At 42.1% G+C, this 25519-nt stretch overlaps 1 protein-coding gene across 1 annotated transcript in view; it reads right to left on the bottom strand.

The window, feature by feature from the left end:
• PDE7B (phosphodiesterase 7B) overlaps positions 1 to 25519 on the bottom strand; it is a gene marked incomplete at both ends in the record, with an annotated part of 142683 nt that overhangs the window by 7609 nt on the left and 109555 nt on the right. The window contains 6 exons of the mRNA XM_080805902.1: positions 546 to 642; positions 2781 to 2925; positions 5278 to 5369; positions 20384 to 20515; positions 21956 to 22056; positions 24135 to 24230. Of these exons, the coding sequence (XP_080662028.1) occupies positions 546 to 642; positions 2781 to 2925; positions 5278 to 5369; positions 20384 to 20515; positions 21956 to 22056; positions 24135 to 24230 (663 nt within the window). The remainder of the gene's footprint in view (positions 1 to 545; positions 643 to 2780; positions 2926 to 5277; positions 5370 to 20383; positions 20516 to 21955; positions 22057 to 24134; positions 24231 to 25519) is intronic.

A 25519-nucleotide genomic window follows, 5' to 3' on the forward strand; every position in this document is an offset into this window, starting at 1 on the left:
GCCATTTCTCTTCTCACTGAATATGTTTGAAAGGATGAGCTCAGTTCTTGGTTAGCTGTTCTCTGTTTCATTATTAACTCTATTTAAGAAAGCTGGGGGAAGGAAAATAGGAGTCTAAGTCCCATCCGAGTGGAAAACATTGACCCCAAATGGCATTTAGCCTTTAGGTTGTGCTAAGCTCATTAGAATGAAGGTCAGAGCAAAAATCAATCTGTCCCTCACATTCTTATATCCACAGAGGAAAGCCATTAAAAAGATTACATATACATACATATAAATACACACACACCTTTATTTCCCACTTTTGCTCATTTTTATTACCCCTCTTTACTACCTGTTTTCACAGTAAGACAGGTTATTTATTTTTAAATTATTTCCAAAAAAGGGCTGAACGGTTCGCAGGAGAGTCAAAGAGAAAGGTTAGGATAATAAGAGTTGATAAAAGAATGAATGTCATGATAGATTAGCCATTTCTTGTTTGATGAGGCTAAACGCCCAACAGGAACACGGACGGTGAAAAACTCAGCTGTGGGATCACTACTAACCTTGCCTGTAGAATTCTTCACAGACCCTTTCACTCCATTGCTTGCTCATCTCCCAGATTCTACAAGGATTGCAAATGTCAGCACACTTCAAGGCAATCTGAGAGACGACAGGGCGGGAGAGAAGGTCAGAGGCTGATCTTTCCGCAGCCAATGCGCCCTATGCCCAAGGGGCTGTCCCACCCGCCAGGGGGCCTCATGGTCCCCAGCCGGTATTTACAGAGTGCCTCTTCAGGAAACAGCACTTATTCACCACCACACAAAACCTTCATTCAGAATCCCCACTTTATAGCTTTGAGAAGGAGAGAAGAGCCACCGTCCAAGGACACGAGCTTCCTGGAGGAGGCCTGGGGTGGGCAGGCCAAGGAAAGCGGGTGGCCTGGCTCCTTCCATTGCCCCACCCCTCGCGAGCGGGGAAGCCGCAGGGGCCCCAGCCAGGCTTGGGTGAGATCATTTGGCCCTCATCCTCACAGTGGCCACACTGACAGACGCCGTGGATCCCTTCACTTCTGTGTGGGCTCTCGTGCCTGTGTCTGTGGATAACAAGTGAGCCCCGACTTGCTTATCCAGCCAGGGAGCTAAGGTCTGTCAAACCTTGGAGCGTGTTGTGCCCCAAGCTAATTCAAAGCTTACCTCACATTGGTCTGGATCTGGGACGCCAGCTTTTGTCAATAATGCTGACTCTAAGAGGGTTACCTTGAATTCTCAGGAAAGTCCATTCTCTCCCTTAACCACCGACTGCTGAGTTGGGCCCCCACTAGTATGTCCTGGCCACCAGCAAAGTCTGTTTGTTTTGACCCAGTTCCTTGGCATCACAGAATTGCTGGCAATGCTGGCATGTGGGAATGCCCTGATCATATTAAAGTTACAAATTTGATTGTTTCCTTATTTCCTGGTTGTCAGGGACACCAGGCCACGCTGGAGCTGGTGAGGGGCAGAAGTCGCCTCCAGGATCTGCCCTTTGGGAATTCATTGGCCGTAGCAAGCTTTGCTTTTGAAATGCAAGTGTGCCAGCCAATTCTTTCAGCTACTCCCAACTTGGCTGGGAGTCTTGAACACCCGATACCTTGATCTTTGTGGCACTCAGGGACTAGAAGATGAGTTTGGAAAGAAAAGAAGGAAGGAAACCTAGTTCTACAGCTGGGAGGAAGGCATTTCCTGGGAAGGATGGAGCCCTAGGGATAGCCACAGAGGGCAGCAGGAAAGCGTGGAACAAAACCATTGCCCCGTTCAGTCTGCTCTGTGCAGCTGCATTTCCCTGGGTAAAGCTGGTCTACCTAGATGAATCCAGGGTCCATCCATTAGGCTTTCTGTGTCAAAAGGAAGGAAGCAAGACAAGAGAAAATACAAGAAAAGGCTCTGGTTTGGATACCAGCTCAGATCTGCCCTCCTGGGGTCCACCTGTCCTCTTGTTCTCATGTCCAGATGGCTCCTTGCCGTAAAAGGAAGCAGAAAGGGTCGCCCTGACACAATTCAGTTCATTCACCTAAGACTGGTTTGTGAGCATATGAATTTAGGAATAAAAGGAAGTAAAGTAGGGTTTGATGAAACAGGTTTTAGGGGCACCTGGGTGGCTCAGTGGTTTAAGCCTCTGCCTTCAGCTCAGGTCATGATCTCAGGGTCCTGGGATGGAGCCCCGCGTCTGGCTCTCTGCTCAGCAGGGAGCCTGCTTCCTCCTCTCTCTGCCTGCTTCCCCCTCTCTCCGCCTGCTTCTCTGCCTACTTGTGATCTCTCTCTCTGTGAAATAAATAAATAAAATCTTAAAAAAAAAAATCCCAACATCTGCTTTAAAAAAAAAAAAAAGAAACAGGTTTTACATGAAGGAAGATTACTTGGTTTTCAATTTCGTTCATACTACAGTTAATATAACCTAGTTTTGCGTTATAGAAACAGTATTTCTAAGTCACACAGCTATCACAGGGGCCACTTTTACATCAAGCCACAAAACGTGGTAGGTTCTTACCACGTACGGTTGCCCCATGGGGCTACTTTGTGGACACTACGGGGTATGGAAAAGTGAGGGCTTATCAACTTGATGACACGAAACCCAGATTTTGCTTGCTTGGAAGCCACTTAAAAATTTCATGGGTCTCAGAGCTTTTCATAAAGTTGGTCACCTCTCTAACTGATTCCATGGGGTAAAGCCTTCTCACAGGTGCTAAAGTGATTGATCAGGTCGCGAAGTGTTTTTACTCAGCAAGGAAGGCGGTGGCTTACTTCGGGGTGGCTGTTGCTTACCTGAAGCATAAAGTGTCTGTCGTGTACGTCCTCCAGTCTTAAGTCTTTATTGTGGAGGTGAGTTTTCAGTCTGGTCAGAAATTCATTCTGCCTGTTGATGTCTGTGGCCAAGATCAAGGAGCCCAGCTGCTGTTCAATATCCTGTCTGCATCCACGAAAGGGAAAGAGAAAACACACACACACACACAGCAAATCCTTTGGAGGAGAGTGATCGGTTCTGCCACCAACAGGTGGCCTGGACTCTAATTGCTGCCTTTGATTCTGTTCGTTACCCAGAGTTCAGTCCCTGTGAGCCCAGGGGGACTCTCTGACCCCCGGTCACTTCTGTCTTTGGGCCGGAGGTGCTAGTAACTGCCCAGCGAACAGCGGTGGTAGTTTATACATTCCCGTGGTAACCATGGGTCTAAAGACGGAAAACTGGCTAGAAATGCATGCTTTAAGAGGGACATAAAAAACTGGGTAGCATCGCAGGAGTTTGGGTTGTGCTCTTAAAGAGTGGAAACCAACTCAAACATTCAGCTCTGCATGGAGAGAGAAAGGGCACGAGGAGAGTAATAATAAGGAAGACAATAACAGTGACTGACCCTACGGTATGGAGAGATACACCAATGGAACAAAAGAAAGCAGGAAAGACACTGGAACTTAAAAAAAGAATCATGGGTAATTAAGACACCATTAAAAAAATCAGTAGGCAAGGGATAGAGTAGTTGACAAACGGTAGAAGGGAAAATGAGATATTTTGGAAAAACAAGCAAATCAGAGCTTTACCTCACACATAGAAGGTCATCAATAGAAGAAAAGATCCATAACTATTTTTTAAAAAATTCATCTTCAAAAATTCAATATATTTAGGTTTGTCTATAACATCTGCGTACAGCAGTCTATATGAAGCTGATGATCGCTTACGTTTGAAACTATCCTTTACTCCTCCGCTTTCCCCCACCCCTCCATGTTTTAGGTACACAGTGTCACACTTTATATCCCTTTATTTTATAGGGTGCTTAGAGCACACAGAGTTGAAGGCTTAGGTATGAAGTAAATATCTGTCATCCCCAGTCAGGTGGAGAGCAGGAACATACAAGCAACAGCATATATGGTCTGACCCTTGCACCTGTCCCCATACCCCTTTTCTTACTATTGCATAACATTTATTCTTCCTACAAAAGCGATCTATAATGTGGCATCCCACAGAGACGTAACAAACATGGCATTTTTTTCTGGAATCCATAGGGATGAGTAGACGTATCTCAGGAAAGGAATGTAACTGAGCAGCCAGCAGGATTAAGGTGGGCACGACAGAGACAGTCTGGCCCCAAGTCTTTCCCTCCTCTCCTCCTTTACTTTTGTTCTTTCCTATCTGTTCTCTCTCGTTCTCTCCCTTCTCGTCTTCCTTTAGCTGTCCCTGACACGTCCCTCCTCTTTTCTTCTCCTTCTTACTTGATTTCTTACTCGAGTTTTTAGTTCTTTTGCGTTTAGTTCTTTGGATCTTTGCAACTGTTCTAGCAAAAGGCACGGGTTTTTAATCCCTGCATGATGATCGGTTTTATTTCATTCCAGGAGATAAAAAGTGATCAGAACTGAAATTCTTCCTGCAAATGCCACATTCCTCTGGATGCTAGGAAACAGCAAGATAGTGTCACAAGGCCAGGAATACACGTAGGAGCCCAGAGCACACTGCCTGTTCTGCAGAGAGGCAACTCGGTGCTTGACTTTAAGTTACGCCCCCTCAGAAAGACGGGTGCATGGATCTGTCTATCTACTCTCCTCTAGCTGTCCTGGGCTCTGTGCATTTAAGTTAAGAGGACAGAATTAGTGATTGGCCTTGGAGGATGTTCCAGGAGTTAACTCGAAACCATGTGGAAAATGAGGTACTGGCCTTGGATTTAGGACTTGGTCTAAATACCTGGACGGACAAACAGTGGACCAGGAAACTAGTATTTCCCCTTCTGTTTAAAATGCAAGAGACATAGGTAAATTAATGGCCCCCACAATGGCTGGGGCCAATTCAGTTACTTCAACAAAAGACATCCCAGGAAAGAATTTCTGACTTCTGTGTTTGCTAAGACCGGCCATTACAAAACCAACTTTATTGAACTAGTCTTAAATCTAGCTGAAGATCTCCTGTGTTCCCTCTTGATAAATATTTATTATTTGGATCTTTGTGGGAGGACACTGTTGCTAACATAAAAGACAGGAATTTGACAAAGCCAAGCATTGATGCTGAAGAGTGTGAAAGCTGAGAGCTGTTTATTATCCTTCTTCCTGATGTTAGGTCAGAGACCATCCAAGGGCCTTTCAAAGCTCACAGAGAGATTCGGGTTCTGGGTTGCTGTAACTGACGCCGATAATCTCCTTGGGGCAACCACCGAGCACAGGCAGGAAACACAGCCGGCTGGCTCCGTGCCCTTAACCCTGGGGTCTCAAGCGTGCCCTAGAGAAAGCGGCTTATCTCTAAGGTGTGGACATCATCAGTACATTTCATCTCTACACCGCTTACGTCATTTCCTCTGGCAAGTGAGCAAGAAGCCTCGATTCTCGAAGCATGCCGATTGTAGATCGCCAGTGGTGATTCTCCAGCACAGACATATTCTAGAAAGAAAGAAAATCAAAGCCATAAATGAGAGAGAAGTCAGATTCTGATCTTTCACACCGCACACTGTTTCCCTGAGGCCAGTGTTTGCCCTCTAGCTGGTCTATCCCTGGTGACAAAGAGGCAGGCGAGAGAAGAAACAGAAAATAAAACCACCGCAGGCTTATAATGATGATGGGACAGTGGCGGGACAGTGGCAGGGCTGGCCCTTGCTGTCCCTCCCTTGGTGGGTCATTCTTTCTTGCCCCTGCCCCCATTTTTGGTAGCTCAGTCAGGTAGCACTCAATGTAGAAGAAAACAAGCGAAACAGGTAAAAATAGGTAATAATGGATACCACGAGTCTGTGCGTGAATGGTGTAACAGAATTCAAGATTTTACTACTCAGCTGTGAGGCAGGCCCCACAAGCTCCGATCCATGGCACCAACCACTGAGAAAATTCTGTGTCTGGTTCAGCCAGGCGGCTGGTGACATATTCAGATTCCTGAGTCCCAGTCAAGATAGTTTTGATTTGGTAGGTTTGTGGTGAGTAATTTTTATGTTGACTAAAGTTTGAGAACCGCTATGCTATGGAAGCAGCTTTGTCAATAACCTTCGTGGTCAGTAGATTCGCACTTAGCCTTTTAGGGACGCGTTTCAATCCACGGTTACTTCCTTGTTCAATGATCTTGACGTTCCTTCCCTCGTGGGAACCTTGGCTATGTTCCACCTCTCCTTTGACCTTATTGGTATCTTAAATATGCTGCATTAGCTAACTGTTTAAATAGCAACTATTTCTTACAATCCATTGTGTGTTATGCGAATTAGCAAGCATTGTGACCTCGCCACTGACTCGATGCATATAGAATCGAACCCCTCTAGACCCCAGGAAATATTTTTGCTTTTATTTTTTTTTTCTGATTTATTTATTCATTTTTTTTCAGATGGGGCTATAAACTTACACAAAATACAGGAAGATAGCGTTTGTTAAAAATAAGGCATTGTATGACGGCATATATGAGGTACTTAGAGTAGTCAAATTCATATAGACAGAAGAGTGGTTGCCAGGGGCCCGGCGGGAATAGGGAGTGATTATGTAATGAGTAAAGAGCTTCAGTTTTGCAAGAGGAAAAGAGTTCGAAAGATGGATGGTGGTGATGTACTTAATACCATTGAGTTGTACAGTTAAAAATGGTTAAGAAGGGGGCACCTGGGTGGCTCAGTGGGTTAAAGCCTCTGCCTTCAGCTCAGGTCATGATCTCAGGGTCCTGGGATCGAGCCCCACATGGGGCTCTCTGCTCAGCAGGGAGCCTGCTTCCCCCCACCCCTCTCTCTGTCTCTCTGCCTACTTGTGATCTCTGTCAAATAAAATCTTTTAAAAAAATGGTTAAGAGGGTGAACGTTACATTATATTTGTTTTCCCACAATTAAAACAAAAAACAAGAGGGAAGAAGCAAGGAAAATAATATGGAGACTAAATGGAGCCCAGAGAGAGACTGGAAACTATCCCACCATTGTGCCCCGCCCCCTGCCCTACTCAGCCACCCACGCAATGCTCAGCTTCTTCAGCCAATCCCAACAGAGAATCCCCGTGAGGGATACAGGCTAGGATCCGTTAAGATAAAGCAAATTCAAGAAAACCTCCACTGTTCTTGGGTCTCAAACCAGACTGTGATATCCCTCCAGGACTTTGAGGAATGAGTTTCATGAGGCAGCATCTGGGATAGACTGCTTCGCTGCCCTTCCTTTCTCCCCTCACCAAGGAATTATTATTCTTTATTCGCCACCTGACCGTGTTTGAACTGGTGATGAGATTTGGTGACTTTTATCAACTGGTCCATTATCTCCTTTTGGGCATGAGCCACACACAACAAAAGAGAATGTTTGTTCGAAATAACAGGTCAGACTAATTTGTTTTGATTGCAAAGATTTATGAGAGCAGAGAGTGATAGGTCAGCGTGACTTAAGGGATGCTCTATACTGCCGTGACATTTCATTCAGTCACTCGTGAGCGTTCACTTGCTAGACTAATTCTTGTAGATGTGGAGGCAAGTAAGTTTTCCGAGGGATCAGACACAGTAACGAGACCTAATGATAAATGACACCATATCCCTGTTGAGTGGAACGGAAGAGTCTGGAGGATTGCCTTAAGCATAGTTACTCATGTCAGCCTGATTTTACATCTTCATTAATAATCTTCCTGGAGACAGGATAAAAGGATACTTGGGAAATTTGCTGGTAAAACCATATTTGGAGCTGAGCTCTGGGAAAGTGGAAGGAAACTGAGTGAGCCTGGACACTGGCATAGAATAAAAGACAATAGAATGCATGATTACGAAAACAAATTTTCGTGGAACAGTCATTATAAATAAAAGTATGTTTTGGCCAGAACTGTGTTGGAAGTAGGGGTGACTCTGTGGATTCCAGAGAATGAGGAAAGAAAAGCAGGGGGACGAACATTTATGAAGCGCCTACTCTGTGCCAGCCATCTCTATGATCTCATTCAGGCCTCATCTAGCTGTCTACTATTTTTATCCTTAACTCGCAGATACTAAATTTCAGATTTCTTTGCAGGGCTGCACAGCTAGTGAGTGGTTGAGGAAGGTCTTAAACCCAGGCCTGCTGGTTCTCAAGGCCGAAGCTTTGCACACAGCCCTTGCTGCCTCCCAAGATTCTCTTCTGTGTGGCCACAACATTCAGAAGCCTGACATTTATAAACCGAGGAATGCCTGCAGTTTCACTTAATTTTCCAGAAATTACCTATAAGTTGTTGCTTTAAAAGTCTATGGTTGATTGTTTTAATGAGATGTTAGTTTCTAACCCCACATTGGAATCTTGGCATTTACCTTTAAATTTGATTTCACCTTTTTACCTTTAAATTTGAAAAATCCTGTAGTTGGAATATTGGGAGTTGAGTAGATTGAGGTTGTATTGGGAAAGAATTCATCGCTCATCTGCTTTTAGCCCCCACATCCACTTAGACCTGCTGGTTCTTCCAACGTGGTGATGCTTACGCCCATCCCTTCCTTGCATTCAAGTGACCTTATTTTAGGGCTTTAGTATCCTTCTTTTCTAACCTCCTGCAATCCATCCTCCCTACAGTGGCCAGAATGTGACTCGCTCACTTGACTGTTTTTAACCATCTCCTTAATCATTGGTTGAAATATAAACTAATATTTTTTGAGTACTGATTAATATGCCAGGTGCTATGGTGGGTCCTAGGGATGGAAAGATTAATAAGACAAATTGCTGCCCTCAATTCAAGGAGTTCACCTAAATGAGTTCACCTAACTTCGATATGATTACGCCATCTGCTTTCTCCCATGCTCCAAACCCTACATGATAATCTTTATCAGATAAATGAAGCCAAAGTCCTCTGCTCAGCATTCAGTGCTCTCGGAAAGTTATCTCAACTGCCATCCTGTTCCTACACGTTTGAGATGAATGAATATCATTATCTCTCTCCTATAAAGTTCATATGGTCCACATAAATGATGCCACATTGGTAAGATGGTAACATTATTGACATAATTATTAAATTACTTATATATGACTGTCCTTTCAGTGTTCTTTTGTTAATTTCATGTCTTCCAAGGTGAGTTATGATCCTCAAACACCTCTTTCTCTGTGTTTACTTATCAACCTATCATTTGTCTTTCAAAATCCATTTCAAATACTCCATCCACAAAGCCATTGGGAATCATTCCAGTCAGAGGCAAACTTGATTTGCTCTGAGTCCTGCAGCTCTTTCTTTTAGCATTAAGTCCTGAGTCCTGGAGGACTCAGAGCCTTTGACATGTGTTAGAGTTATTCATGCGCTTACCAGATTATAAGCTACATGTGAGTAGAAAGCCTGTCTTGTTCCTTTTGTATCCACCCCACTCTAAGCCTTGCACAGAGAAAGTGCTTTCTATTAATTTGCAAAATAAGCTGCTGAACGAATTATTTTACTCATTTGACAAATATTGAGCACTTACTCTGTTCTAGGTGCTGATGACATCAACGAACAAGACAGGGAACTGGTGGTGGCAGGAATGGGACAGATAATAAACAATGAACATAATAAATACTTAAATTCTGAAAAGAACTGCCTTCATGTCAAAAGGCAGTAAATGCATGGAAAGAAGAAAAATAGAGCAGAATAGTGGGAATCTGAGAGCCTTTGGAAGTGGGGCTGCTAAGGTAGTTGGGTAAGATGTAAGATTTGAACAAAGGCTTGAAGGTAGGAGGGAATGTGAGCAGGAAAGTATCAGGATAAGAAGTTAGACAATGAGAGACCAAATCATGTATGGCCTTCTGTCTATTATAAAGATTTTGATTTTACTCTGAGAAAAATAAGGAGCCACTGCAGGAGTTTGGGAGGAAGGAAATGATAAAAGATTTTAATAAGATCACTGAGGCTGCTAAGTTGAAAGTGGACTTTGGAGGGAATAAGTGTGGAAGGAGGCGTAGCCGGCTCTTCGGGGGTGAGAGCAGTCATCCAGGCAAGAGATGATGGAGGCTTGGGGAGCGGAGGTGGAAGTGGGGAGAATGGTCAGTCTAGACCTAAGGATGACTGCAGTGTTTTTGGCCTGAGCAGCTGGAAGGATGGCACCTCCATCACCTATGATGGGCGGGCTGCATGTGGAGTGGGTTTACAGGACCTCAGTGTTGGACATGTTGAGTTCTAGATGTCTGTTTGACACATGGACCTCATAGTGGAGATCTCAAAAAGCTAAAGCAGTACTAACAACAACAAAAGGAAAATAAAACAGTCGCAGGAGTGTGGTAGTAATGCAGAATGGAGAGAGAATGTCACATAAAGGGAAAGACCATGCTGATGAATCATTCTGGTGGTCTCTGCTTTAAAATTAAGCCTCAGAGACTCCTGGGTGTTCATCCCCTCAATCTGTTTTCTTTTGCTTCTCATTCACAGAGCCTCAGTTTTTAGACGGTCTCATGGCTGCCTCAAAGAGAACATTTTCCAGCCTCCTTTACAACTAGGTGGGATCAGTTGGCTAAATTCTGATTCATTAAATGTAAGCCGAAAGGTTGTGTTGGATTTCTAGAAAGCTTGTTTAATGGGAACTGACTTCTCTGACAGAGGCCTCTCTTGTTTTTCCCATTCTTCCTTCTCACTGTCTGGAATGCAGAAGGAATAGATAGAGCTCCAGCAGCTATCTTGTGCAGCGAGGACAAGTGTCAGACCCTAGTGATGGCGGCTTATAGAACTAAAAGGATTCTTGGTCCCCTCATCCTTAATTTTGCAAAGCCACTGTGCCGGTTCTGAACTACCAACCTCTAGACTTATTTGATGGCGAATAGAGATAAACTTCTGTCCTCGGTTAAACCACTAAAAACACCAAGTAATTTAAGTTTAGTTTACTGTCTTCCGTATTGCCCTGGAAGGGTTAATGAAAGGACTTTTCAATGTTTTGGTCTGTAATCCTGCTTGGTTTTTGGATAAGAGTGATAATAAAGAATTTTATAACTCCAAAAATGTGAGGAGAGTACACCTCAGTAAAGTCAGAAATACATGTGTGTGCCTGTGGGCCTGTATTCACACCCACCTGCCCACACATGCCCACCCACGTACCCGCACACCCCACCCCCCCCTACATTTCTTACTTTTGAGATAAACCATTGCTGTCTGCTAGGAAAGATTTTCCTAGTTCTCTAAACAGAACTGACAGCTCCCTCTTCCACCCCAAACCCAGGCCTCTGTCTTGGTGTCTGAGACACTTTATAACAACTTTGTTCCCTGGCTCCCAGGTATCAGTGATCTTCACAGGTTTTTGTTCATTTACTCTTGAAGTAACTTTGAGAAACCATGCTCTTCATATAGTTTTAAAAATTGAGGGTCATCTGGGTGGCTCAGTGGGTTAAGCCTCTGCCTTTGGCCCAGGTCATGATCTCAGGGCCCTGGGATTGATCCCCGTATCCGGCTCTCTTGCTCAGCAGGGAGCCTGCTTCTTCTCTCTCTCTGCCTGCCTCTCTGCCTACTTGTGATCTATCTCTCTCTGTGTCAATTAAATAAATAAAATATTAAAAAAAATTGATATCTAAACCTACAAATTTCAATGATAGCACAAGAGGGAGTGCCCTGCATATTCGTGACTATTGGTGATTTAATACAAAATCATTGCATCATTCTTTTTATAGTAAGTGTATCTAAGGGACTCTAAACACCAATGGCATTTAATACCTATTTATCACCTGTTGAAAAAAACACATGTGTAATTTATTTTTTGAGTTAGAATTTTAAATTCTAACTCAAATTTAAATTTAAATTCTAACTCAAATTTTAAATTGATTCTTTCCCGTCTAGAACTTATATTCCCATTTTATTTCCCCATAGAATTTTATCTTAACATAATATATTTTTAGGTGTGAAATTCCTTTATTGTCACCTATCATATTTCTCTGCAACAAAGATAAGTACACAATTTGACATTTTAATTTAACAAACATTTCAAATGTCAGGCTCTAAGTAAGTAATAAATATTTTTCCAGCCTGAGTTTACAATGCAGTTATTATTAGTAATAAGGGATCAAGATACATGTATATGGCCAATTTGGAAAAAAAATTGTGCTTAAGAAAAAAAATTTTCTGGCCATACATCTAATTTATGCGGTGGCTGGGAGAGTTATAATATGTCAGTTATAGGAGACTTTCTTGAATATTTTTAGTTTCTTCTTTGTTGGAACAACATGCAAATTGGTACAGTTAGGGTACTATGCAATCTGCAGAATGGGTAAGAAATATGTTCTTCTTTTGCAAAGTGAGAGTAGCTGAAACGGAGAGCTGGCTTGACTGCCTTGCAAGCACATTCCAGACAGGTCAATTTAAGGGCCTTCAAATGGATTCTGTTAGCACTACTCACGCCTGTGTGCCCCGTGGAAAATCTTCATGTATCCCCATGGGCGCACAGGCCTGGTCTGAAAAGTGCTGCCATACACGGTCACCACTGAGAGCAGGGAATGTATCTTATTTATCTTTGAGCCCCAGTCTGTGGCACAGTGCCACTTAAACAAGTCAATATTTGTCGAATGGATACTGACTGATTAATTTCCGAAACCTGAAAGTTCAGTAGCTGCAAGAGTTTAAATAACTGCAAGAGTTTAAATGAAAAGAGTTCTGTTCATTTTTTTGGGCCAATACCCGAAAGAAGCCAGACTTGGGGTCTTCTTTTGGGAAATCCTTAGATTTAGGTGGAAGCCAAAGAGATTTTTAAAAATACTACAGTGATGGGCTCTTTCCCACTACTCATTTGCAGATAGCCAGGATCAAGTAAATGATTCCAAAAATAACATGTATCCGATAGCATTTGTCAATTCCAAGATAAGCAAATAAGATGATTATAAAGATTTTTTCAATCAATGCTTTTCATTCTTCATGTAGTAAGAATTTAATAACCAACAGGAAATGGACAGTGGAAGTGCATGCCTTGATTTGGTGGTCTCTCTGGTCTGAGTGCTGTTGCCTCTGCTTGGCAGATTTCCACTCAGGGTCTCTGGTGTCCTCCCTGTTGCCAATATTCCTGATCTCTCGGCGTTAGTCAGATTCTGTCTTTCCTGTTGCATGCGTCCTCTCTGTACACCCACCCATCCATCCTTCTACTTACTCCTCCAGCAACCTTCCTCCTACCCAACAAACATTCACTGAGCACCAGGACTGTGCTCGGTGCCAAGGGAGGACACAGAAGGAGGTAGGTCCCCAGAAGATGGCAGACAGTGTGGCCGGTGGTGGTGTGGACAGCCAACCGGGCAATGGCAATTTAGAGACATGAGCAGTGGGATAGGGTAAGTAATGAAGGGCTGCAAAATCTTTTTTTTTTTTTTAAAGGTTTTACTTATTTGTTTGATACAGAGAAAGAAATCACAAGTAGGCAGAGAGGCAGGGAGAGACAGAGGGGGAAGCAGGCTCCCTGCTGAGCAGAGAGCCCGATGCGGGGCTCGATCCCAGTACCCTGAGATCATGACCTGAGCCGAGGGCAGAGGCTTAACCCACTGAGCCAGCCAGGTGCCCCAAGGGCTGGAAAATCTTAAAGAGGAGCAGGGAAAATGGGCTTTTAAAGAAAAAGGAGGCTTTCAGGAAAAAGATATGTCCAAATTGAGCTCAGAAGGATGAGTGAGTTAGAAAGGAAGGAGGGCAGGGATTATTATTTGTTTGGATCATCTTCCATAGACCCAGGACCTGGGATGTATTAAACTCTCCGTGAATATTTGTTGAATGGATAAGAGAATGAGTGACATGTTTGGGAATCTGAAAGTAGTTCCGATTGGAGGATACCCGGAGGCCGAGTTGAGTCAGAGCAGAAAGTGAAGCTGGGAATGTAGCATGGCATGAGCACAACAGGGTTTGTAAATGGTGTGAAGACATTTGGACTTGATCCTGAGGATAAGGGGGTTTTAAGCAGTCACCTGTGGGGTCAGATTTGAGTTTCGGGAAACTCGTGCTGGCTGCAGAGTGGAGGGAGGACTGGAGACGGGCGAGGCTGTGTGTGGACCCCAGGATGATGTTGGTGCCGTGCACTTCGGGGAGAGGGTGCTGTGAGCAGGCGGGGATATCCTGGTCCTTCATAGGAAGCGGCCAGAGTTATCTGTGTCCTCACTAACAGCGGGATAGCTCTGCTCGTACACACCCCTCTGGCTTTCACAGTGGTTCAAAGACCAATAGCAGAAAAAGCTCAATTGAAGAAAGAAGAAAGTCATCCTAAATGCAGGTGTACTTTAATAGCCACTGAAATCCCCCATCCTGCTTGGAGTCCCACATTAGGTACCCTGTCCGTCTACCCTGAAGAAGTATTAGCTCAGCAATTTTGCATTATCCCAACGACAGTGAGTCCTCATGTCCCAAACTCTTTACATTTGTACTTTTAAAGATAATCTTCATCTTAGAATTGAAAGAGTACCTATCCATTGTGGCAGCATAACTTATTAGAGTTTTAATTTGAAAAAAATAAAACTCTTAAAACCCCTGGGGCAAAGCCTATGTTTCCCTTTATATTGAATTATCAAGTACTATCTGCTCTAAGAACAAAACAATCCCTTTGTTCCTGAATAACATCACATCAGGCATTTAATAAACCACCAACACAGGTTTTCAAATTAAATCAAGAGTCTATTTGTCAGAGAGAATCCAGCAGAACAGACCTGCTCTCATGCAAGGCAGGTTTCAACCGTTTCTCCCCTGTTTATCAGACGCTTTCTTCGATTAAAATATGTTGATAAACCGAGTCTGGTGTATCACAGGAATCCGAGTTAATGACACGTTTTTAAAAAGGACATTACAGGAAGAAAAACAACAGGAACATAGTAGTGCGTTTTCATTTTTGCTCGCTCGTGAAATGGGGAAGCAAGACTTGAGGACACCATGGAGTTGCTGGGCTCTTCCCTGACAAGCCAGGGGGTCCCCTCCGTAACTCTTAAGCCCCTCAGCCCAGGAGGGCTCAGAGGGACAGAAGCTCCTTGAGCCTAAACAAGACCTCGGCCCCCGGTGAAGCTGTAACACAGCCGAGTTTCCTGCCTGCTGGAAGACATCTTTCTCTGGTTCCATTTGCAACTGCCCAAAGCACTGCTCTGAGACCAAGGAACCTGGACACCAACTGCTGTCCGTGGGGCAGGCCCGTGCTCAGATGAGGGCCCGGGACAGGCCACACACAAGCTACCGCACTGTGAGCAGCAGAAACTTTATGAAACAGAAAATCCAATTTAAGCCTCCTTCCTGCAATTTTCACATGACTGGCCCCAACACCGTTCGTATGCAGAAATTATGAGGTTCTGTATCATCTTTGCAGTTGCTTGTTTGAGGAGGGGTCATAGGACCATGTGGTAGGAACATTTCTCCTGGCTCTGTCAACTTCCTATTTATGGTTCAGAGTCAGTAGAACAAATAGTGGTCAAATATGCTGATGGGGGATGCCTGGGTGGCTCAGTCGGTTAAGCGTCTGCCTTTGGCTCAGGTCATGATCCCAGGGTCCTGGAATCGATCCCCGCATCAGGCTCCCTGCTCAGAAGGGAGTCTGCTTCTCCCTCTGCCCCTCACCCCATCCAAGCTCTCTCTCTCTCTTAAATAAATAAATAAAATCTTTAAAAAAAAAAAGTTGACCTGCTCTAAGTGCTTGTGTTAAGTGACTAAGAAAAATGATTATAAACTTCTGTAAGACAATATAGAATTTAATATTATGGAACATTACATTACACTGTAAGGAACAATGATTAAGTTTATTCATTAGGCTGCTCTGTCACTAGTTAAGATGTTAGATAAGTTAGGCCCTATCAAAAGGAATTACATTTGAAAAGGAACTGAAAGTGATTCTTTTTGCAATATTCCTTGTTGTGATAATCAATATCCTATCAGATTAAATGCTTACTTTGCCCAGTTGCTGAGCACATGGGTAGGGGATTGCAGGTGGAGGGACAGAAGATAAGTGCTCAGTTTGATGTCTCCCATGTTCCTTTCTCTCTCAGTCCACCGGGGACATCTGGATGACCTCTACTCTGCTGAGAGAGGTGCCAGGTGGAAGTGCTTTTTTCACCTTCATGTTGAACTTGGGTTGGCAGGTCAGCTAGTGAGTCTGGTCCAGACATCAGACAATGGGAGGGAGCCCTCCGACCTGGCCTTCACTCCAGCTGCCCTGGCTCTCTCTTTATCTCGGGGCAGAAGCACAGGCTGGGTGTTACGCAATGATCTTCTTATTTATTAGAACTAAAAGAGCACAGCCAACAAAAGGAGGGAGAGGAAGCTCTCTTCCATTTTATCTCATTTATAGAAAAACTAGATTGCAGAAAGTCACGCACAGGGTGTTCTCAGCCCACATAATTCCTGGCACATCTTCTCTACTGGATTCTCATTAACCAAATGTGTTTACGGGGGTGTGTGTAATTTTGTTTGTGTATATGTGTGTATGTATACACACATATACACAAAATCACAATATATTCTGTAATATATATATAATGTATATACATATATTTTTTATTCATTACCATGGTCAACTTGTTTTAAAATATGGTGTAAATTATGGATCCTTACCCTGGAAAGAAGTGCATAGGTCTATCCTTGGAAAATCTGCATATAGTTTCCTGAAAGTTCATTCATGTCTCAACCAACAGGTTCTTGGTAGGCTGAAAGTCTACATTTGCCAAGATTTTAAATAACATTGTGTTGTTAATTGTCTGGCTCAGTTTATATATTAGGTAACATCATCCTTTTTTCTTGAAATTGAAAACCTGAAGTCATGCCAGTTCCTCATCAACAACTTGGTGCAAAGCAGAGATTTTCTGCCTCAGGTCATGTTCTGTGTAGCTAATCTACAGAAAAAGCTTCTACAAAGAGAAAATATACACTTAATGAAAATATGCCCAAGACACTGATCTGAGAGCAGGGGCTGTTCCTATTCTCAGCTAATGGCCACAGAGAGTCTGTTTTCAGTTATTCTTTAGTTGGGGGTTTAAATCCCTGAAGTCCACCAGCTCATGCTGCCTCCAGTGTCCTCCCTCAGCTCTGCTACTCAGAACGTTACACGTCAAGGCCCCGTTTACCGTTCTTCCTCCCTGAGGCTCCCCCCCTCCCCGAGGCCATCTGCAGCACCAGTTTCTGTCTTTCTGTCACCTTTGTAGCTATGTCCTGAAGAGTACTTCACAGAGTCCCTCCGCTTGCCACTCGGCTCTAACCCCTTTATCTCCTTCACTGCAGGAGGAAACCTGGTTGAGGGCTCCTAGTGCCCAGCGCACAGAAAATAGGTGATCCGTGTGAATTTCAGAGGCCGTGTGTATAGTGCTGAGTCACTTCTGCTTTGGAGACAAAACACTTATTCTGGCTTTGCCATTAATTAGCTATTTATTTTCAGGAAAAACACTTGAATTTTCTAAGTATCAATTTTCCTTTTTCTGGAAAATTGGTATGATAATCGTACCCACCTAACTGGACTGTTGTGCAGAGTAAATCATATAATGCCTCAGAAGTGTTTAAGCACAGTTTTTGAGTCATAGTAAGCATTACATAAAGGTTAGTTATATAATTTGTTGAACTATATTTTACATAGAATTTTCTTTGATTTTTGAAATAAATAATGGTATGTAGCCAAATATAGAAGGCATCAGAAATTTTTTGGAAAGGGGCACCTGGGTGGCTCAGTCGGTTAAGTATCTGCCTTCAGCTTAGGTCATGATCCTAGGGTCCTGGGATCAAGCCCCGCATCAGGCTCCTTGCTCAGCAGGGAGGCTGCTTCTCCCTCTACCACTCCTCCCTGCTCATGATCTTTCTCTCACTCTCTGTCTCTCAAATAAATGAATAAAATCTTTTTTTAAAAAAAGAAATTTTTTTGGACAGAACTGAAATCTCATCATATTTTCAGGTCCTCTTGACATTTTTACTTTTAATATGTTATGTCCCAATTTGGCTGATAAAAATTTCAGCTTTTATCCTAGTGAGCTCTAAGATAGTGGAAATATCTTTATGATACTGTGTGATCCTTTTTGCCTTCAACACACTTTTCCTTTTTTTTTTTTTTTTAAAGATTTTATTTATTTATTTGACAGAGATAACAAGTAGGCAGAGAGGCAGGCAGAGAGAGAGGAAGGGAAGCAGGCTCCCTGCCGAGTAGAGAGTCCGATGCGGGGCTTGATCCCAGGACCCTGGGATCATGACCTGAGCCGAAGGCAGAGGCTTTAACCCACTGAGCCACCCAGGTGCCCCTCTTTTTTTTTTTTTTTTTTAACACTATTTCTAAAACCTAAAGATAAGGGTCTCTAAATAGCTTCCAAGAGATCCTAAGACCAGATGAGGAGACTGGTGAAGATTTATCCTGCATGTGATTTTCAAGTCCCATATCCCAACTCTTTCTAGTTATTATCAAAAGGATCCTTGTCTTCCCTTTCAAGGATCTGGCCAGACAATCCAGATGGATAAATTCAATGCTAGAAAATATAATAGCTCATTTTATTATAATAACAATTTTGAATACAAAGAACAGAACAGGTCCTTACTCTTTAAAGACCTAAAAAAATGTTATCTATATGTGTATCTTTAGCTAACTCCCCAAAGCTTTTTCAAACTGAGACTAAGTCTTAGATTTTGCACATTTTGAGCATCTGAGTTTCAACAAATGTTTGAGGGCAGAGATTATACTTGATCCATCTTTGTACTCCTAGATCTTAGTATATTATATGATATATGCAATAAATAGTTGTTGATTAAAAATATGCAAGACTGTATGTTGTATTGAAAAGACTGCAGAATTTGGTTGTATTGGAATATTTATTTTTAATTTTTTAAAAAAGATTTTATTTATTTGTTTTAGAGAGAAAGAGATAGTATGCATGCACAAGCAGGGCGAGGGGAAGAGGAGTGGAAAAGAATCTCAAGCAGACTTGTGCTGAGCACAGAGCCCTATGTGGGGCTCAATCACACGACCCTGAGATCATGACCTGAGTCAAAACCAAGAGTCAGAGGCTCAAGTGGCTGAACCACCCAGGCATCCCAATATTGGAACATTTATTTTTAACAAAGAGTTTAAAATAAAAACTATTAAAAATTACCTGGACTTCAAATGTTTGAGTAAGGAATCCATTTTTTTGAGAACAATTTTAATAGCTGAACAAGACAGTATTTTTAGTTGGAGAATCAATTTTTGCTAATTAGCAATGAGTACTTAATTCTTACACAATTCTATGACTTTCTTATATTTAACATCTGACATATTTCTTTTTAACTTCCTATCTAGATATGAATCCATATCATGTTTTGTATATACTACATGCTGAAGTGCAGTTTTATGACCCTCATTTTATGTATCAATCGGTCAGTGGCAGCAGATACTTAAACTTCATCGACATGATTTCTTTGATGACAAGAAATTAGAATTATGTAAGCATTTACTTTATATGGGAAGGGACCAAATAGCAAATTTTGTTGATAGATTTCCTTTGTCTAATAAAAGACGTTTGAAAAAAATCAGCATTGACAGGAATAGAAAATCTATCTGGGGGTTTTCAGTCCAGTCGTTCATGTCTGTGTTTTTTTCAAGCAATAAATTTAGCTTCTGATACGCTTTTAGAAAGTTAGCTTCAGGTTTTATTTTTCTTTGTTTAGTTTGTAGCTCATCATCAAAGGCTTTCTTAGTTCTATCATCTTGTCCCCTCAATGTGGCCACATCTGTCCTGGCTTCAGGTGCTGGCTGGCCACTCAATAGAGCCCAGCTCTGGATACATACCGGTGGATCCATAAACACTGAAATGCCAGTTCCCACCTACACTAAAAGCTAATCAATGGATGGGAAAAGGCTTTTTCTCATGTTCCGATCATGCTTTATTGGAAATATATGCATCCTCAAGCTGTAACATCTTGTATAATGCAGGTGTTTTATGGAGATCTGTCAGGAATTTTTTAGCATCGTGTTTTTCAAAAGATCTACTAAAATTGAGATCAATGGCTACCTTGTACAGAATGATTTTGTGAATGACAACCAAAGGTTCCAAAGGACCACCCTGAAAATTCTGGGAGTTATTCATCTCTGATACAAGTTTTACTACCTTAAATAACATCAGAGATAAAAGGTCTCTAGGCCAACCTACTCATGCTGCTGAGCTACCTTAGAATAACAAAGTATGCCTATTATCTTTGATAACATACCTCTGACCTAGAGGCCGGTCAAGTTCAGAAATAGTCTTAGAGACATAGTTTAAATTAGGATTGCACCTGGGAATTATCATTTATAGAAGTCCTACAAGGACTGGTTTCAACTGGCCATTAAATATGAGATGGTGTCCAGAGAGACACATATTCTCAGATCCTGAGAGGGCAGGCTCAGAGATCCTGTTTTCCTTCGCATAATTTCCAATCTGCTTTGGAGAGAACGGATTTCCTCGGATACCTTTGTAAACAAATTTAATCTTCTTTGGAAAATATCCTGGACCTATTGAAATCCATGATCTTTGGCTGAATTTGTCATTGAGGCTGATCCCGAAGGAAGGCTGTCTCCAAAGGTGAGACTCAGGCTCCAGGGCCAAAGGCTGTTGGCTGAACTGTGACTCAACACTGAGCTCCCTTACCTGGTATAGGTTGGCGAGGTGGTGGTTAGTTTTGATCAAAAATGGCTGGTTCACTCCTGGATGGTCAACATCGTGGGCTGCTGCAGCAAGCAGTCCAAGCATGATGTCCAGAGGTGTGAGGAAGCTGGCGAGCTGTTAAAAAAATCACATTGGGAGATTGATTGGTGTTTTCCCACATAGGTTAGCGTTTGTTTTGGCTGACTCAAACTGTCTGAATTGTGGCAGTATTTTTCAGGCTTTCCATCCTAACCTTTACCCTCTTAAAGCAGCAGTCAGTGAGGTGATAGCCACATGGAATTGCAGGGGGGAAAAAAGACATGTGGGAAGTAATTAGGCAAGTCAAATTTTTCTGGATCGTTCATTCAACCACCCTCCTCTTTGTACTGCTGCCCTTGTTTCTTTTCATTGGTGTAGTGAGTGGTGTTGCCTGTTGTGAAGACTGTTCTCTGCTGAGCAGGGAGAAGGCAGGGCCTGAAGTTAGCCTTGCTCCGAGAGAAAGCAGTGAATGAAGGAAAATTTTAAAGCCAAAGTAATGGACACATTTAAAAAAAACCATTTGTGTATTTCAACCATCCACTCTATCATTGCCACTGTACATATAGAATCAAGAGTGGGCTGAATTACAAAATTTGCATATTTCTTCAATGTGTAGTAAATAGTGGGGGAATGTGTAAGAATCTGTCATTTTTTTGGTAGCTATGAAAACAAGCAGAAGAATGGGAATCCAGTGCTAAATTTAAGTATACTACTGTGTGATATATTAGAGCTTTCAGACAACTTACAGATGAAAAAACACAACTTTAATGGGATATTTTACAAGGATGAGGCATCTACCCAGTTTTCTCTTGGGAATGCCTGTCTGGCATCTGTATGTCTAGTGATTGGTATTAAAACTGGTCAAACTAAACAGAGAGACTTGGACTAGGATATCATTTTCGGAAAAACCGTAAGAAAACACATCCTGTATGTTAAGCCAATTTAGTTATATATGGTCGAGAAATGCTGAGGTTTCAGGTCATGATTACTATTATTATTACGTTTTTAGCTTTGGATTGCTTTATTGCTTCAGAACACACTTGCTCTGGGATCTTTGAAGTTGACCAGTTCTCTTGGGCTTGCATCAGGATGTCCCATTGGCTTAGTAGGAAATAGAGCTTCAGTCTTGAAGAGTTTTGATTCTATTTTTCAGTCAAAACCCATGCAGTGGGAGACTTTTTCCAGAGCATTTCACCACTGGCACCATTTGTGGCAGAGGTCCAAGACAAAACAATTAATTTCTTGAGGGCTTTGAAGATATCTAAGATGTAGATTGTCATAGAAAGGGTTGTTTTTGTCCTCAGTGCAATCTTGAAAAGTATAGAAATTATGGGGGGAAAAACCCTAGGGAAATGTCCACCCTCTTTCATGTGTATTACATAACTTCCAAAGTGGATACTGGAACTTTCATAGAAATAATTTGTATTCTTAGAGTGAATGACCCATACAGTTATTTTGATATGTTGTGTGATTTGGGACTTAGGCAGTTTACTTGACATCTCCAGATGGCTGAGGAGGCACCCGGTCTTCTTTTACCTTTGGCTCTTTCAGGTAGCAGTGCATGGCCTGGGTGACATCAGCTGCGTGAACAGCATTGTGATACGGGTTTTGGCTGTGGTAATCTTCTTGAACCATGACTAGGAGGCAAACAGATAACTCAATCAGCTAAAACCAAAACAGGAAGGGCAGACTAAGCTCAGACCTATCGAGGATCCCTTTTGCTTAAAAATATCAGCGTCTCCAAAATGTGCAGCCTGGGGATCCTTTAAAAATAAACGTGGTTTGCAAGCTTGGCAGTTCTACTGGGCTGTTTTTAGTGAAGAGGAGGGGGGAGGGCAGACGGGAGAAAGGCTAAAAGGATTTGCGAGGCCCCTGGGATTCCTCACCACCTTCATCAATCACCCCCTTCTGGCGCGCATCAAGGCTTTCATTCATAGGAAAAATAAATATGTAGGAAAAGGACAACTTTATTTCACACCATAGTTTAATTATTTAAGTTTGCTGCCATTTATGAGTAATATGTGCCATAAAAGAGGTTTCCCTTTAAAGAGCCCAAGTAGCATCGGGCCCCTGATATCCAAAGATTGGTTTAGCAGTTGACTAGCAAAGACTGACCAAAGCAAATCTGAGGCTTCTTCAGGCAGAAAGTCAATGTACTGTTTTGATCCAATGGTGAACTCCTTGGTTTTATTTCTATCTTATTCGGATCAAGCTAGCATCTCTCACGCCTTTCCAATGTAAGGACCAGAGTGCTCTTGGAACCAAGTAGAGGCATAAGTGAGGCGATTTTGTTTTGCAAATTACAGAAGCCGGTAGCCTGTCTTAGCTCATAGCCATGGGTTAGGGTGCGGTATGTTCAGTGTGCATAGAATGTCCAGATTTGCAAGTGTGGCCATATTGTCTCAGCCCGTTTTATAAGTTTAGCCCTGAATTTGGGTGTTATTTCTGCCATCAAATCTTTTCATTCTTTACACTACTCTGTGGGCCAAAGTATCTGTGTTGTCCTTTAGACAAATAAAAATTATTTGGGCCATTTGTGGCCATTACTTTGCTTAAGAAATCTAAATTCAATTAGCCTGAGGTTGTTGTGTTTCTGGAACTGAGCCATGTCATAGCTGGTTTCAAAAGTTTCTTTCGTGCCACGTATTATTTTACAGGTTTCTAAAAACAATTAGATTTCAACTCTGGCCCTCTCCCTTATTGTTTGTGGTTGGGCCAATTACTTAACCATACGTTTCCTCAGTTTTCTTCTCTATAAAATGGGGATAACAATAACTCCAATTTCAAATGGCTGCTGTAAGGATGAAATGTTGTTAAGATATGCAAGTCCTTAGTCCCAGCACACGTAAGCACTGTATAGGCCTGGTTGTCCTTCCTTCTGTTGCTATCATGTCACTGTTATTTTACTCTGGAGGCAACAAGGCATCAAGTCAGCTTCAAAATTCAAAACACAGCCATAGGGCACAACAAAGAAGCCAGAAACATGCTAAGTGGCAGTAGGAAGTTATATGGTGACTAAAAATGTGCCCTGGATAATTTGGCAGATAAATAAGCATGTGCATTAAGTCCGGTAAGAACTGGGGCTATTTTTGATAGAGAGTGATGGGGCGGAATGGAGCGGAAACATGGCGGACTTTCAAGTCAGACAGACCTTGGCTTGGACAGAGGCTTTGCCAATTACAAGTTGTTGATCTCGAGCAAGTTATGAAACCTCTTTCTACTTTTCCTTAACTGTGTGCCAAATGGCGTTGACAACACCCAACGTGCAGAGTTGGTGAAACGGTTAGAAATAACACACTGAGAAATAACACATCTTGTAGATCGTGGGCTCTATGTAAACAGTAGTTCTTCTTATATTTAAAAAAAAAAAAAAAAGCCTATTGAAGATTTTTAACAGCTCATGTCCAGATTGGAATTATTTGAGGCCTACATTACTGGGGTTTTGCTGATAGGTAAGCAGATCTGTAATTTCTTTAATGGTCACATGGTTTTCTTTATACCATTTTTTCTCTATTGTAAACATAGCTAATTGAGTAAATAATTTTTTCACTGATTAAAAGGGGTAAACCATATTTTAAAATTAAGATGAGATAATTTAAGATTAACTTGTGATCTTCATTTTCCAGCTATCACTGTTGCCGCTTTATGTTAAAGAATACTATGGACTGCCATTATTCAGGGGAAAGGAGGTAGGAATACGGAAATGAGGACTTACCTAAAAACCTGTGCAAGGTCACCATGTCTAGCTTGAAATGGTGAATGAGTCCATGGGTGTTGAAGAGGTGGCACAGCAGTGTTACCAGGCTGTTTCCTGTAGGAAAACAGTCACCTGCTTTAACTCATTTTTATCACCATTAAAATATCAAGATTGACAAAAGGATCCAAAGTTTCTGTAATGAAAGTTCTCTGGTAGGTCTCCTTTTCCCTGTTAGAGTTGAATTTTTTCCAATATAAAAGATATTATTCTTATGGTTTGGTCCTAGGTTTTTTCATATTGTACAAAAGAAACAAGCTAGGTCAGACCTTTCTCTACATCAAAGGCAATGAAAGCATTAAGAGTCTTCCTATTGTGGGGACACAGCCACCCACCCACGTGAGTGTATTTTTTAAAGACATAGTTTAATGGTTACTTGCAATGTGCCTTAAGTTGCTTCCATCTGATTCTTACGTCTACAGAGATATATAAGTCACCACGTTCCTTAAGAATCTGAGCTTGTTCGGGGCACCTGGGTGGCTCAGTGGGTTAAGCCGCTGCCTTCAGCTCGGGTCATGATCTCGGGGTCCTGGGATCGAGTCCCGCATCGGGCTTTCCGCTCAGCAGGGAGCCTGCTTCCCTCTCTTTCTCTCTGCCTGCCTCTCTGCCTACTTGTGATCTCTCTCTGTCAGATAAATAAATAAAATCTTAAAAAAAAAAAAAAAGAATCTGAGCTTGTTCTTCCCAGGCAAAGTTACCCAGGATGAGATCTGACAAGGAGATAGTTTAGAACTTAAGCCAGCAGAGATGCAAAATTGAAGCAATACATTTAGTATTTGGAAAATATGTAAGCATTTAGAAAATATGATGGACTACAGAGTAATGATTTTGAATTTTGAATAATTTGAGTAATTGGAGTAATGATTTTTTGTATTTTAAAAGCATTAGAGAATTTATGAAAGACTGCAGTGGACCAAGATGATGACTGGATGTCTTAAGTGGAAAACTAAGTATTGCCTAAGCACAGTCTTCTGGGGCACCTGATCCTGCAGTTCCACAGATTCCATTGTCTTTGAGCTACTTCATGACTCTCGAAGTTGTAGATAACTGATAGCATTGCAAGTGATTCTTGTCCATAACATGCAAACAGAATCACGGTTTGACAACAGAATACAGTTGACTTCCTCTTCGCAGTTTTACAGCTATTAATAAATTCATTTAAGCATTTCTTACTGTTTATATATGTGTTGTTTTTTGAATTTTCCCTTCACCTAGTTTTAGCATTTTCAAAATTAACATATAATGTATTATTTGCTTCAGGGGTACAGGAGTGTGAATCATCAGTCTTACACAATTCACAGCACTCACCATAACATGTACCCTCCCCAATGTCCATCACCCAGCCA

Source organism: Martes martes, assembly GCF_963455335.1.
Source record: "Martes martes genome assembly, chromosome: 6".
Classification (NCBI taxonomy): domain Eukaryota; kingdom Metazoa; phylum Chordata; class Mammalia; order Carnivora; family Mustelidae; genus Martes; species Martes martes.